General features: G+C 36.1%; 1 protein-coding gene across 14 annotated transcripts in view; it reads right to left on the reverse strand.

Moving 5' to 3' along the window:
* EYA1 (EYA transcriptional coactivator and phosphatase 1) overlaps positions 1–15427 on the reverse strand; it is a 359116-nt gene that overhangs the window by 5581 nt on the left and 338108 nt on the right. For 7 of the 14 annotated variants that reach the window (XM_032316550.1, XM_032316548.1, XM_032316544.1 and 4 more), the window contains one exon: positions 15070–15169. In XM_032316550.1, coding sequence (XP_032172441.1) covers positions 15070–15169 — 100 coding nt within the window. Of the gene's footprint in view, positions 1–15068; positions 15170–15427 lie in introns of all 14 variants that reach the window. The other 7 variants (XM_032316543.1, XM_032316547.1, XM_032316546.1 and 4 more) reach the window with 1 other exon arrangement.

Consider the following 15427-nt stretch of genomic DNA (forward strand, 5'->3'; position numbering starts at 1 on the left):
GGTTTAATAAAGTCTTTGACTTGAATATTGTATCTACTACAGATGTATAAAATAATCTGCATTACCTATGCCCCCACAGACAAGAACCAGCAGGCAAAAAAAAAAGAGGCATTAGAATTGAAAAGAACAAAATATTTGCAGATGACATGATTTTATACAGAAAACCCTAAAGACTCCATACAAAAGAAATGATAGCTAAGCAACAAATTCAGTAAAGTTGCAGGATACAAAATTAACATACAAAAATCCATAGTGTTTCTATGCACGAATACTAAATGACCTGTAAAAAACAAGTTAGGAATTAATTTAACCAAGCAAAATAGCTACACTAAAAAACAAAAGACATGAATGAAAGAAACTGAATATGTAACAAAAGGAAAGATATCTCATGTTCATGGATTAAAAGAATTAATACTGCTTAAATGTCCATGATACATACCCAAAGCCACCCAGAGATTCAGTGCAATCCCTACCATGATTTCAATGGCATTTTTTAAGGAAGTAGAAAAAACAAATGTAAAATTTATATGGAATTGCAAATAACCCCAAATGGACAGAGCGATCCTGAGAAAGAAAGTGGGAAACATCACATTTCCTGATTTCAAGGTATATTATAAAGCTATCGTAATAAAAACAGTATATTACTAGCATAAAAACAGACACATAGATCAATGGAACAGAATAAACCACTCAGAAATAAAACACATGTATATGGTCACATAAAATTTGACAATGGAGCCAAGAATACTCAGTGGAGAAAAGGCAGTGTCTTCAATAAATGATCCTGAGAAAATTGGTTGCAAACATTTAAAGACTTAAATGTAAGACCAGAAATCAGAAAACTCCTAGAAGAAAACATTAAAAAATTCCTTGACATGGATCTTGGTAATGATTTTTTTTTGGACATGACACCTAAAGCACAAGCAAAAAAACAAGTGGATTGCATTGAAAATATACTTCTGCCTAGCAAAAGAAATGGTCAACAAAATGGAAAAACTAAAGAATGAAATCTAAAGAATGGGGAAAAATAATATTCGTAAACCATAATTGGATAAGGAATTAATGTCAAAAATATATAACAAACCCATACAAATAAGTAGTGAAACAACAAATAACCTGATTGAAAATAGGCAGGGAACCTAAATAAACATTTCTCCAAAGAAGATATACGGACAGCCAAAAGATACATGAAAAGATGTTCAATATCACTAATCTGGGAATTGCAAAACCACAATCTCATGTGTGTGAGAACAGCCATTATCGAAAGGACAAGAAGTAAAGTGCTGGTGAGATTGTGGAGAAAAGGGAACCCTTGCGTATTCCTGGTGGGAATGCCAAAAAACAAAAACAAAAACAAAAACAAAAAACCTACCCTATGATCCAGCAATTCCACTTTTGGGGGTATATATCCAAAGGAAATGAAAACTTTGTTGAAGAGATATCTGTACCCTTATATTCATTACAGCATTATTCATAATAGCCAAGACATGGAGACAACCTAAGTGTCCACTGATGAACGAATGGATAAAAGATTTATGGCATCTATATACGATGGACTATTATTCAACCATAAGATAGAAAATCTTAACATTCACAACAACATTGATAGACCTTATGCCAAGTAAAACAAGTCAGGGAAAGATAAATACTGTATGATCTCACTTATAGGTAGACTCTTAAAAAAAAAAAAAAAATCCAAACCCCAAACTCACAGGAAAAAAAAAAAAAAAAAAGATCAGATTTGTGGTTACCAGACACAGGGAGTGGGGGGATTAGATGAAGGTAAATGAAAGATATAAAGTTCCAATTGTAAGAAAAAGAACACTGCTTTATAGTATGTCTAAAATTTAGGAGTAGATTCTAAGACTGCTCAGTGTAAGGAAAAACATTTAAAAAAAAAACATTTTTTTTGTGGCTATGATGATAGTTGTTAACTAAATTTATTACTTATTGTGGCAATCACTTCACAATATATGTAACCAAAATTGTTATGCTGTACACCTTCTCAAATTTATATAGTGATGTCTACCAATTATATCTCAATAAAACAACAACAAAAAATCAATGAATGCATTCAGAGTGAGGAGAGCTCGGTTATAAGCTGGAGAGGGTAAGCTGGGCCTGCACTGAATTTGAAGAAGGGCAAAGCTGGTTAGCTAGATGGGAAAGAGATGGGACTCCAAGTCAGGAGATCATATACAATAAGGCTGATAGGTGGGATGAACAGAGCATTTAGTGTGACGTGATGGGACTGGGATGGTATGCTCAAAACAAAGACTAGTAAGGAAGGAGCTTTTTCCAGGTAGAAGCATTTGGGATATCTACTTAGGAAGGATGAATTGGAGGTGTGGCTGCCCAGTAGTAGAGAAATTATGCCAAGGGATAGTGGAAATGGAATGTGTACAATGGATAGGAGCCACGTGAATAAACAATAACATATGTCTTGGTGATGGGTTGGAGGAGGAGAATACCAGGCAAATTTAAGGGGCGAACTGAGTTACTTTATTAGCTGATATTCAGATGGGATGACTTAGGATGCCTAAATGGAGATACTCCATCAGGTAATGAGAGCCATGGGACTAAAAACAGCTAATCACAAATATAAACAGAAAAGATAGCTGGAACTGATGAGTATATTATTAGTTTATCAGCATTAGGCGTATATTGAGAGAAATAGATACTGAAGCAAATATCTTGGAAAGTAGCACACATTTTTGGGTTATTAGAACCAAAATATTCCATAATGGGAAAATGACACATCCTTCCTGCTCCTCTTGTCCACATGTGCAACTTTCCAAATCCCTCTACTTTTCCTCCTCATCATTTTGCATTTATCTTTTCTAGATATACATAAAATTACTAACATAAAAAAAGCTGGGTGGATGAACACTCACATGTAAACTGAATTTTGCTGAAGAATATATTAATAAAATGTTAAAAACCACAAAAGGATATAACCTTTGGCTCAGGTACTGTACTTCTAGGAATTTATCCCACAGACACACTTGCCCATGCATGAATCACATGAAGACCATTCACTACAGAACTGTTTGTCATAGTAAATATGGGAACCACCTAAATATTCACCCCAAGGGACTCATTGAAGTGTAGCACATCCAAGTAATAGAATGCCAGTGCTGCAATTTGAAAGAATTAGAGATACAGAACTCCATGCACTGATATGGAATGACTGTCAGAATATATTGTAAAAACAAAACAAAAAAAACAGGTACAGAAAAAAGTTTATAGTTACAATTTGTATGGGAAAAAATGAACATAGCTTTGCTTTCATATTATGTCAGGAAAATTTGCATATGGATGTACAAATACTTCCCAAATTATAAATAAAAAGATCTTGGAAGATAGATTATTCTAAAACTTCGGCATGAAATTTATTGCACAGCATTGCTCTTTTATTATTTACATATCTGGTCCTACTCTAGACCAAAGTGAATTCTTTAAGAATGAAGATGAAATCCAATTCAAGACCTGGCATATATATGTTCTCATTAAGAACTAAGTGAAATGGCTTTAGAATAATAAAATTCTCTGTACTTGATGTTAGTAATCCCCATATCTCAAAATCTATCAAATAATTCATTAAAGATATCATTATTATTATTATTATTATTTTTACAAAAGCAGCTCTCATTTTTCTCAATAAGCTTGGAATTGAGCATTATTAATCAGGTTTTCCATTTCGTCTTGGATTTCAGCAAATTTTGGAGTTCACATTTAAAATGGACATTTTTGGGGGCGCCTGGGTGGCTCAGTGGGTTAAGGCTTCTGACTTCAGCTCAGGTCATGATCCCAGGGTCCTGGGATTGAGCCCCACATCAGGCTCTCTGCTCAGCAGGGAGCCTGCTTCCTCCTCTCTCTCTGCCTGCCTCTGCCTACTTGTGATCTCTGTCTGTCAAATAAATAAATAAATAAAATATTTTTAAAAAATGGACATTTTTTGTTTGTCTAGTATGGATGGCAATGCAGGAAGACCCTGAACCCACCTTCTCCATGAACACACTAAGTAGGCACTTATTTAGTAATATCTTCTGAAGAATTGCAAACAAACTGACCAGCTTCTTCACAACCAAAGACAGACTACATGGGGAATGGCAAGAGAAACAGAGACATGAACCTTCACTTCCAGTGCTGTGAATCACAGCAGGGTGGGATAGTACCAAGAAACCCTGAACACATTTGTCTGTCCTGGGGCACAAAAGCTGCAGGTTAAAGGGCAATTAGGATATAAAGGATCTAGCTCCAGAACTCCACCAAACAGTGAGAATGCTGCTGAAAAATCTCTCTGCAGTGGAGGGGTGGGCAAGGGCCATGCTTTATGTTCCCTTTCTACCTTGATAGCCTGGACAGAAGCAGGGGCTGGGCAGTAGAACTGACCCACTCCCTCAGTGAGCCCATAGCCCACTGGAGCCCCAACTGTCCCACAAAGGTGACCTGATGGCAGTATACCCATGTTCTCTATAGCTTCAGTCATCTTGCCAAGGTGACACAAGCACAAAATAAACCAAAACACTCCAGACCTGTACCACTTTTGTTGTAGATGACTTTCTAGGGCACCCTGAGAAGCCATGGCCCATGCCTACATTGGCTGCAGCCACCCTGCCATAGCACTTCTACATAAAATATTCTGAGATACTGGCTTACATCTACTTCAGCTATCCTGCCATGGTACTCTCTGCACGAAGAGCACCAGGGCAACCCCAGCACTGAGTAACCAAGACAATGCCATCCATAGCTCCAGCATTTCAGCCAAAGTCACCAGGCATACACAGTCTACATAGAGGATGACCATACACAGGACCATTCCTTCGAGTTTAGGAGAAATTGCTGTTGTGCTTAATTCATATAAACAAACACAGAAAGTCAAGCAAAATGAGACAGGATTATGTTCCAAAAGAAAGAAGAAGCTGAAACCTCAGAACACTAACTAAAATAGAGATAAGCAATCTATCTGATAAAGAATTCAAAGTAATGGTCATAAAGATGCTCACTGGACTGAAGAGTGGATGAACTCAGAATTTCAACAAAAAGAAAATATAACAAAGAATCAAAGTTGGAGAATATAATAACTGAAATGAAAAGTATACTAGAGGGAATTGGCAGCAGATTAGAGGATGCAGAAGAAGAGGTCAGTGATCTGGAAGACAGGGTAATGAAAAGCACCCAAGTTGTATAGCAAAAAGAAATTAAAAAAAAAAAAATGAGCATAGGCTAAAGGATCTCTTAGACAACATCAAGCAAACAAACATTTGCATTATAGAGGTCCCAGAAAGAAAACAGTGACGGAAAGCAGCAGAAAACTTTCCTAATCTGGGGAAAGAAACATCCAGGTTAAAGAGGTACAGAGAATTCCACACAAATGAATCCAATGAGGTCTACACCATAACACATAATAATTAAAATGACAAAGTTTAAAGATAAAGAGAAGTTTTTAAAAGCAGCAGGAGAGAAGCAATTAGTTATATATAAGGGAAACCCCATAAAGCAACTGGCTAATTTTTAAGCAGAAACTTGGCAGGCTAGAAGATAGTGGCATGATCTATTCAAAGAACTAAAAGGAAAAAACCTATAGCCAAGAATACTGGGCAAGATTATCATTCGGAGTTGAAGGACAGATAGACTTTCCCAGACAAACGAAAGTTAAAGGAGTTCATCGCCACAAAACTGGCCCTTATAAGAAATATTAGAATCTTTAAGTGAAAGCAAAAGGCTATAATTAGAAGAAAATTATGAAAGGACAAAATTTCACAAGTAAAAGTAAACATACATTAAAGGTAGTAGAAAAGTCCTTTATAAATCTAATATGAAGGTTAAAGACAAAGGTAATAAAACCAAGTATACCTATAAAATTAGTTAAAGGAACTCACAAAATAAAAAGATGTAAACTATGACAACAAGCACCTAAAACATAGAAGTAAAAATAAAGTTCTTTTATTATGTGTTTGATTTTAAGCGACTATCAATTTAATATAGGCTGCTATATACTTAGGATAGTATATATAAACCTCATGGCAACCACAAACCAAAACCCAGTAACAGATACATAAGAAAAAAAAGAGAAAGAGAGCCAAATGTAACATTAAAGAATCCATCAATCACAAAGAAAGAGAGCAAGAGAACACAGGAACAGAGAAGAACTACAAACACAACCAGAAATCAATGAACAAAATAGCAGTAAGTACATACCTATCAATAATTATTTTAAATGGTCTAAATGCTCCAATCAAAAGACAGGGTGAAGGAATGGATAAAAAAACAAGACTCATTTATGTGTTGTCTACAAGAGACTCACTTCAGATCTAAAGACACATACAGGTTGAAAGTAAAGGGATGGAAAAAGATATTCTATGCAAATGGACAGATATAAAAAAGCTGGGGTAGCAATGCTTATATCAGACAAAAATAGACTTTAAAACAAAGACTGTAAAAGAGACAATGAAGGGCATTACATAGTGATAAAGAGATCAATCCAAGAAGAGAATATAATAATTGTAAATATCTATGCATCCAACATTAGAGTCCTAAATACGTAACACAACTATTAACAGACACAAGAGGAAAAAAATTTCAGAAATACAGGAATTATAAAGGGCTTTAACACCCCCTTTACATGAATGGGTAGATCATCCAGACAGAAAATCAACAGGGCTCTCTGAATGACACATTAGAGTCAATGGAGTTAATAGATAGAAGTTAATACATGAAGTTAAACCACAGAATACAAATTCTTTTCAAGGGTACTTGATATGTTCTCCTGAATAGTTCACAAGCTGGGCCACAAAACAAGTCTCAATAAATTTAAGAAGATTGGGGCATCTGGTGGCTCAGTGGGTTAAGCCTCTGTCTCTGGCTCAGGTCATGGTCTCAGGGTTCTGGGATTGAGCTCCGCATCGGGGTCTCTGCTCGACAGGGAGCCTGCTACCCCCTCCCCCTCTGTCTGCCTTTCTGCCTACTTGTGATTTCTCTGCCAAATAAATAAATAAATAAAATCTTTAAAAAAAAATAATAAATTTAAGAAGATCAAAATCATTTCAAGTATCATTTCAGACCACAATGGTATAAAACTAAAATCAATTTTAAAAAACTGGAAAAAACACGATGTGGAGGCTAATGGGTCAACAAAGAAATTAAAGAGGAAATAAAAAATACATACAGACAACTGAAAATAAAAACACAAAGGTCCAAAATCTTTAGGACCCAGTGACAAGCAGTTTCAAGACTGAAACTGAAGCAGTTTCAAGTGACCCAGGCCTACTTCAAGAAATAAGGAAAACCTCAAATAAATAATCCAACCTTACACTTAAAGAATTACAAAACACAGTGTGTGGATGGAAGGAAATAATAAAGTTCAGAGTGGAAATAAGTAAAATAGACTTAAAAAAAAAATAGAAAAGATCAATGAAACCAAAAGCTGGATATTGGAAAAGTTAAACAAAATTGATAAACCTTTAGTCAGACTCATCAAGGAAAAAAAGAGGACTTCCATAAAATCAGAAATGAGAGAAGAGAACTAACAACATACACCATAAATACAAGGTATTATTAGAGGCTACAATGAAAAATCATATGCCAACAAATTGGACAACGAAGAAGAAAGGCATAAATTCCTAGAAATGTATAATCTAAAAATAATCAGGAAGTAACAGAAAATCTAAACAGACCAATTCTAGTAATGAAATAGAGTCAGTAATCAAAAATTTCCAACGAATAAATGTTCAGGATCAGATGGATTTATAGGTGAATTCTGTTAAACGTTTATACGCTGCTAAAGTGAGTAGTCTATCAAACATTTAAAGAGGAGTTAATACCTGTTCTTCTGAAAGTACTTCCAGCAATAGAGGAAGAAAAATTTCCAAATACATTCTATAGGACCAGCAAGCACTACCCTGTTACCAAAACCAGGCAAAGACACTATTTAAAAACAAAAAACAAAAAGAAAAACAAAACAAAACAAAAAAACAACTATAGGTCAATATCCCTGATGAACACAAATGCAAAAATCCTCAGCAAAAATTAGCAAATCACATTCAACAATACATTAAAAGGATCTTTCACCATGATCAAGTATGATTTATTCTGTGGATGCAAGGATGCTTCAATTTCTGGAAATCAAAGTGATACAACATCTTAACAAAATCAAGGATAAAAATTATCTCAATTTGCAATCTCAATAGAAGCAGAAAAAGCATCTGACAAAATCCATCGTACTTTCATGATAAAAACTCAATAAAGTGGATTCAGAGGAAAATACCTCCATATAACAAAGGCCATATATGATAAGCCCATAGCAAACATCATACTACATTATGGAAGAGTGGGAGCTTTTCCTCTAAGATCAGGACCAAGACAAGATATCCATTCTTATCTATCTTATTCAATGTGGAAAAATTAGAAATAAAAGATAAATAGACTAAAATAGAAGTCCTAGCTGCAGCAATGAGATAAGAAATAAAAGCCATCCAACTGGTAAAGAAAAAGTAAACTGTCACTATTTGCAGATGACATGATCCTATATATAGGAAACCTTAAAGACCCATGCAAAAAAGTATTAGAACTCATAATGAGGTAGCAAAAAGAAATCAAGAAAACAATTCTATTTATAATTGCACCAAAAAGGATAAAATACCTAGGAGTAAACTTAAGATGATGAGTGTACTATACCTGAAAACTAAAACACTGATGAAAAATTAAAGATGACACAAGTGAAAATATATTCTATGCTCATGGATTCAAAGAATCAATACTGTTAAAATTCCCGTACTATCCCAAGCAATCTAAGATTCAGTGCAACCAATATTGAAATACCAATAGTATTTTTTCGCAGAACAAGAACAAATGGGGACATCTGGGTGGCTCAGTCAGTTAAGCATCTGCCTTCAGCTCAGGTCATGTTCCCAGGGTCCTGGGATCGAGTCCCACACAGGGCTCCCTGCTCAGCAGGGAGTCTGCTTCTCCCTCACCCTCTACTCTCTCTCTCATGAACTCTCTCTCTAATAAATAAATAAATAAAATATTAAACAAACAAACAGAACTAGAACAAAAGGTACTAAACTTTGTATGAAACCACAAAAGACCCTGACCAGCCAAAGCAATCTTGAGAAAGAAGAACAAAGCTGGAGGTATCACAGTCTTAGATTTCAAGGTATACTATAAAACCTGTAGTAATCAAAATAATATGGTGCTGGCCCAAAAACAAACACACAGGAAAATGGAACAAAATAGCCCAGAAATAAACCCATATGCATATGGTCAATTAATCTACAACAAAGGAGTCAAGAATATACAGTAGGGAAAAGGCAGTCTCTTCAATAAATGGTGCTAGAGAGATTGGACCATTATATGTAAAAGAATAAAACTAGACCGCTTTCTTATACCGTATACAAAAATAAACTCAAAATGGATGCACAACTTGAATGGGAGACCTGAAACCATCACAGTCCTAGAAAAAAACATAGGTGGTAATATCTCTGACATGGGTTTTAGCAACATTTTGCTAGATGATGACTCCTAAGGCAAAGGATACAAAAAGCAAAAACTATTTGGACCACCCCAAAATAAAAAGCTTTTTGAACCATCAACAAAATGAAAAGGGAACCACCTGTATGAGAGAAGATATTTGCAAATGACATATCTAATAAGCGGTTGCTATCCGAAATATATAAAGAATTTATATAAGCCAACACCAGAAAAACAAATAATCTGATTAAAAAGTGGGCATAGGACCCGTATATACATTTTTCCAAAGAGGACCTACAGATGACAATTAGACACAGCAAAAGATGCTTAACACATCCTTAATCATCAGGGAAACGCAAATGAAAACCCCAATGATCTGTTACCTTATAACAATTAGAATGGCTAGTATCAAAAAGATAAGAAATAAATGTTGGTGAGAATGTAGAGAAAAGAAACTCTCATGCACTGTTGGTGGGAATGTAAATTGCTGCAACCACTGTGGAAAACAGTATGGAGGTTCCTTCAAAAAAAATTAAAAATACAAAATGCCATATGATCCAGTAATTCCACTACATTTACCCATAGAAAACAAAAACACTAATTCCAAAGGTATCTGCATCCTTAAGTTTATTGCAGCATTATTTCCAATAGCCAGGATATGGAAGCAACCTAAGTGTCCACTGATAGCTGAATGGATAAAGAAGATGTGGTATATATATACGAATATTAATTCAGCCACAGAAAAAGTGAGATCCTACCATTTGTGGCAACATGGACAGACCTAGAAGGTATAAGTGCAATAGGTCAGAGAAAGACAAATGCCATATGATTTCACTTATGTGTAGAATCTAAAAAACAAAACCTATAAAGGAACAAACAAACAAGCTGAAACAGCTCCATAAATTCAGAGAATATACTGGTTGAGAGAGGTGATAAGGGTGAGGGGAATGGGCAGAATAAAAGAAGCACAGTGAGAGGTCCTGGCTTCAGTTATGGAATGAGTAAGTCATGGTGATCAAAAGCACAGCAAGGGGATATAATCAGTGGTATTGTAATAGTGCTGTATGGTGACAGATGGTAGCTACCCTTGTAAGGAGCACAGTACAGAGCTGTGGAATAACTGTGCTGTACATCCGAACCTAATGTAACAGGGTGTGTCAGCTATACTTAAAAATATACATACATACATACAAACATACATACATACATAAAATGGACATTTATTGATGAAGCCTTTGCCATTACACAGAATAATGGATGCCTGTCACTTTCTCACTGGTGTTCACCAGCAACCTATTTCAAGTAAGTTTAGTTTAGTTGAAGAGTTCTAAAACAAGGCCACTTTTATTATAGAATCGAAAATTGCTACTGGTATGCAGAAGACTATCACTTACATTTTGACTTTTTAAAAGTCATATATATGCCTATTGTTGTCATGCAAAGGATTCTGTATTAGGGAAACATGGAATCCTATGCTAAAAAAGAAAGCCTGGCAGATCTTGACAACAGAAGACCCCGGTCAGAGAAAGTTATCCATATGGCTCGTCTCACATTCTCTGCGGTCTTTCTAGGAACAAAGAGGTGCTTGCAGAAAACTCTTTCATGCAATCTTTTTGGAAGAAAGTTGTTCTTTTAAATAAACAAAGGTATTTTCAACTTTTTCTCTTTGATGGGGTATGTTTTAATGATACGAATTATAGAATTAGATAAAATTACTGAAAGCCCCAGGACTATACTGGCAAAGAGAACAAAGATGACAGAACAGACTTCAATTGACCATAACGAAACAGACGACTGGCAGAATACTTACTGGTTTCATTTCTGAGCTTGAAAAAAGTAACTACCTCAAGCAAAAGAACATGATTTAGAGAGATGAAAGACATCTCTACAGGGAAAAAGAAAGAATGTTCTATTAGATTTTTAAAAGGACTTAGGAAACTAGGAGAGACAAGCTAAATGGTTAAAATTGACTTAGAAAAACTGCAAAATGTTTTGATTTTGCAGAGCATTTTAGCACTCAAACTTGCAGAACTTGACTGGTTCACTATTTTATTTAATAATTGAAAATGCTCACAAACGGCATTAGAATCAATGATTTATTTTTTACAATTTTAATGATGAATGCAAACTTAGGAGAAAGAGAACACTTAAATCGTTCTATCTGCCTCCCAAAAGGAAAGAAGCAAATATCGTACGCTTTATTCTAATAATTTTTTTAAAAAGCATGAAATTTTTTTTTTAAATCAAATAATATTTAGGATATGTAATCAAGTTTATAATTTAAAGGAACTGTGTGCTCCATCTCATGGATATAATTAGCGTCAAATTCTAGTGTGGCTACTTCTAAGTTATGTGGTCTTGGCCAGATTATTCACCTTCCTGCACCTTGGTTTTCTCATATATAAAGTGGGTCGAAGAATTCATTCCTCATAGAATTACGATAAGGATAATGAGATAGTGGATAGGAAGGGCCTAAAAGAGAGTGTGGAATATAATTAAGGGGTTTATCATTGTAATAATTCTTCTTTCTCACCATTACGATTATTAATCTTTTGACAACACGGATAACCATCTCTTAATTTATTTCTTTAGCTTGAATTTTTATATAGTTTTTAAAATGGGATATTACTAAGTAGTATTCTTTTCCCCCTAAATTAAGCATTTTCCCTAAGTTAAATATTCTCTTATTTCTCTGCAGAAGACCACTTAGAAAGAGACTCTTCTATTGTGAATTATTAGATTCCTGTTGTTTAACTCATGCACAGAATACTGCTATTTAAATACTAGCTGACCTAACAAGGTTAGACAGAATATAAGAAAGGAATGGTCAGTTTGTCATTATGGATGATAGATTGATGACATCTGAATTTTTTGTGAGATTATCAGGAATCTGAACTTTCTGAAAAATCTGTATGTTGTACACACACACATAAACAGTCTTATCACTCCTGCTCACATTTTTGTCAGAGTCCCCACACGGGTAAGACTCAAGGTGCAAAGAGTTTGTAACATATACTACTGGATCCTTACAACATATACTCATCCCACAACATCAAACCAGAGAGCTGAAGCTAAGAATACTCATCCCAGTCAAAAAATTCACCATTCTGCCAAGAGAACAAATACTCTTAGCCACATTACCACTTCCAGTTCTAATATCAAACCAAGAATTCCTTTACTTTTTCCATGTTATGTTCACCCATGATGAACATATAAGAAACCTGCTTCTCTGAAAGGTTTAGGAAGTGACTTACCCATACAGAAGCCTTGCTAGGGCCCAAAGGATTCCTGGCATAATAAGTCATCACTTTTATAAGCATCGTTCTGCTTACCACAAGCTGGAAAGCCGCATTGTGGCAACCTTCTCCTGAAGCTCAACTTTTTGGTGACTACTAGAGGGAGGATGACCAGCCGAGCGGGCAGAGTCACATCTTTGCCCCTGGGCTGCAGGGGCATGAGATGTGGCTCTTCATTTCTATGCTGTTCAAAGCGTGCACATCTATCCCACTAGCCAGTACGAGGTCCTGCCTAGGAAAGGCATGGAGGATTCCAGAGGCTTTTCCCAGGAAGAAGACCTGAGTCTGGATTGCCGTTAAACATCCTCTTTAACTCTCCAGGGCTGAGTTTTAGGTATTCTAATTTATTCTGGGAAAAATTTCACTTTATGGAAATAACCCAAAGGGCTGACAGATGTACCTAATGATCATGGTGGTTGCCCCCTGGTAAAGTTGGAATGTCAGAACTCGGGCTTGTATGTAGCAAATGCAGCTTTGCATCAACCTCTATTGGATCTGAAGCGTGTGTGGGTTTCCGACCACACCGATCCCACTTGGGGAAGCATGTAATCCTGGGCACATTGTGTATCAATGGGAATAAGTGACATAATATATTATTTATAAAATTAGGGTCTGTTTCTCTGCTTTTATTAGAACTCAGAGACCCTGAAGGTGAATTAAATCATCTTTAGGCTCTCTAAGAAGGCTGGCCACGTGTCGTGCTGAATGCTGAATCTATGTTCTGGTGACTTTATGGGTCACTTCTGTTATATACTAGAAAACTCCAGAAGAACTGAATTGTTGCGTCCTTCATGGAAATCTACAGTGGTTTCTATGAGTCAGTGTGTGGGGAAAGGAAGGGAAAATAATTCTATTGGGTAACCTTATAAAATACTTAATGCTCTTCAATTTAAAAGATATTTAGAGAGTATGACTGTGCTAAGATTTAGGGGGTTGTAAAAGAAAAACAACAACAAAAAACAAAACAAAACAAAAACCCGACAAAACAAAAAGAAACTGAAAACAAAGTCTCAAATGGCAAACTAAGCAAAATAAGATTCCTACCTCTTGAGCTCATCTTTTACGGCTGAAACAGGCATATCCACAAATAATTAATAACAGTTTTATCACTTATCGCACACTTCATAAGTACCAGGCTCTGTGTTACGTGTTTTACATCTTAAACAAATGTAATTCTTAAAATAGCCCAATGAGCTAGATGCTGTTATTACTGCTATTTATAGATAAGGAAAGAGAAAGAGGAGGGATCCATAGCTTATAGCTTGTTCAAAGTCACAGAACTGGTAAGCAGTAGAGCTATAATTCAAACCTGGGCTGTCTGCTCAAACAGTCAAGCTGTTTACAACTTCTCCAATTAAAGTGTGAGTGAGTACTATAATTAAGCTCTTATAAACAAGGGAAATAGAAGAGGTGGAATAGGCACTGGCTTTTGAAAAATAAGTAAGACACTGACAGTAGCACATTAGGGAAAAGAACATTCTAAGCAGAGGTGACAGCTGGGAGGGGCTGCAGGGCATGGCTGAAGAGATGGCAATGCCAAGTGCTGGGGTGAGAAAGACGGTCCAGGTAGGCTGTGTTTATCTAGACCGTGAAGATCCTGAGTGGTTCCAGAGTGAAGAAATACGGTCCCTTTCTCCTCCCCTCTTTTGAAATGTAATAGATTATGCTAATGAGCAAGCTTTTGCTGAGGGAAATGGCAGAAGGACACTTGCAGGGACTCAGAAGAAAGAAAGGGTGTTTGATGGGCAAACGGGGAGTCAAGGGACTCACCCTTGGCTCTGACCCCTGCTTCCTTTCCAAGTCTCCCAAGGGAGGAGAGGTTGACCTTGTGGTACAAAGGCGGCACTCTACTCTACCGCGGCAAACAGTTTGGGAAACCAGCTTTGACCAACTGGTAGAGTATTTCTGAGGTGATATTTAGAAGGTTCTTGGGCTCAATTCAGGTAGGTTTTAATCACTTGGCAATGTCTGCCATAGGGCAGAATAGGACATGCTCACATGAGCACAGCAAATGTGTTATCTCTGTTCTGGATGACGGCTACAGCATGAAACCTTCCTTTCTGCTCAAAAGTCTACGTTCTGTGAAGACCAGCCATCCACGACCTTTGAGTTTGCACACAGTCCTCTTAAAAGAGGCCATATTTGTGTAATTGTACTCTGTCCTTTTTCATTGCTTACAGTTCTGAACACATTTCTGATTTGTTTCAGAGGAAGGGAACTTGTTTAAATGATCCAGCAATGAGCATGCTGAAGACAAAAAATTAAATGGTATGAGACGCGCTATCGAGGGACACTGACCTTTTTTGCTCCTTGTTCCTCTTCCACACCATCTCCTATAACGACGTACACCACTTTTCTTCCAAACCTTTGAATTATCCTCTCAAAACAGCTTTCCTTTCCTAATACATAAAAATAAATTATAAAAGTGTAAAGTTTGGGTAACTCAGTGCTATAGCGCTTGAACTTTTTATACGAAATACCTCCTTTATGCTTCTGATTCAACTCTATCCTACTTGTGCAAACTGGAAAAGAGTACGTACAGATGCCATTTGGGTAGAATGTGGAACAACAAGGCAAATTACAAATTGTAAATTATCCATGTGGTGACTTGTCCCTTGGAAATTGTCAATTTTATTTTTTATTTTTTAAAGATTATT

Source organism: Mustela erminea, chromosome 16, assembly GCF_009829155.1.
Source record: "Mustela erminea isolate mMusErm1 chromosome 16, mMusErm1.Pri, whole genome shotgun sequence".
Classification (NCBI taxonomy): domain Eukaryota; kingdom Metazoa; phylum Chordata; class Mammalia; order Carnivora; family Mustelidae; genus Mustela; species Mustela erminea.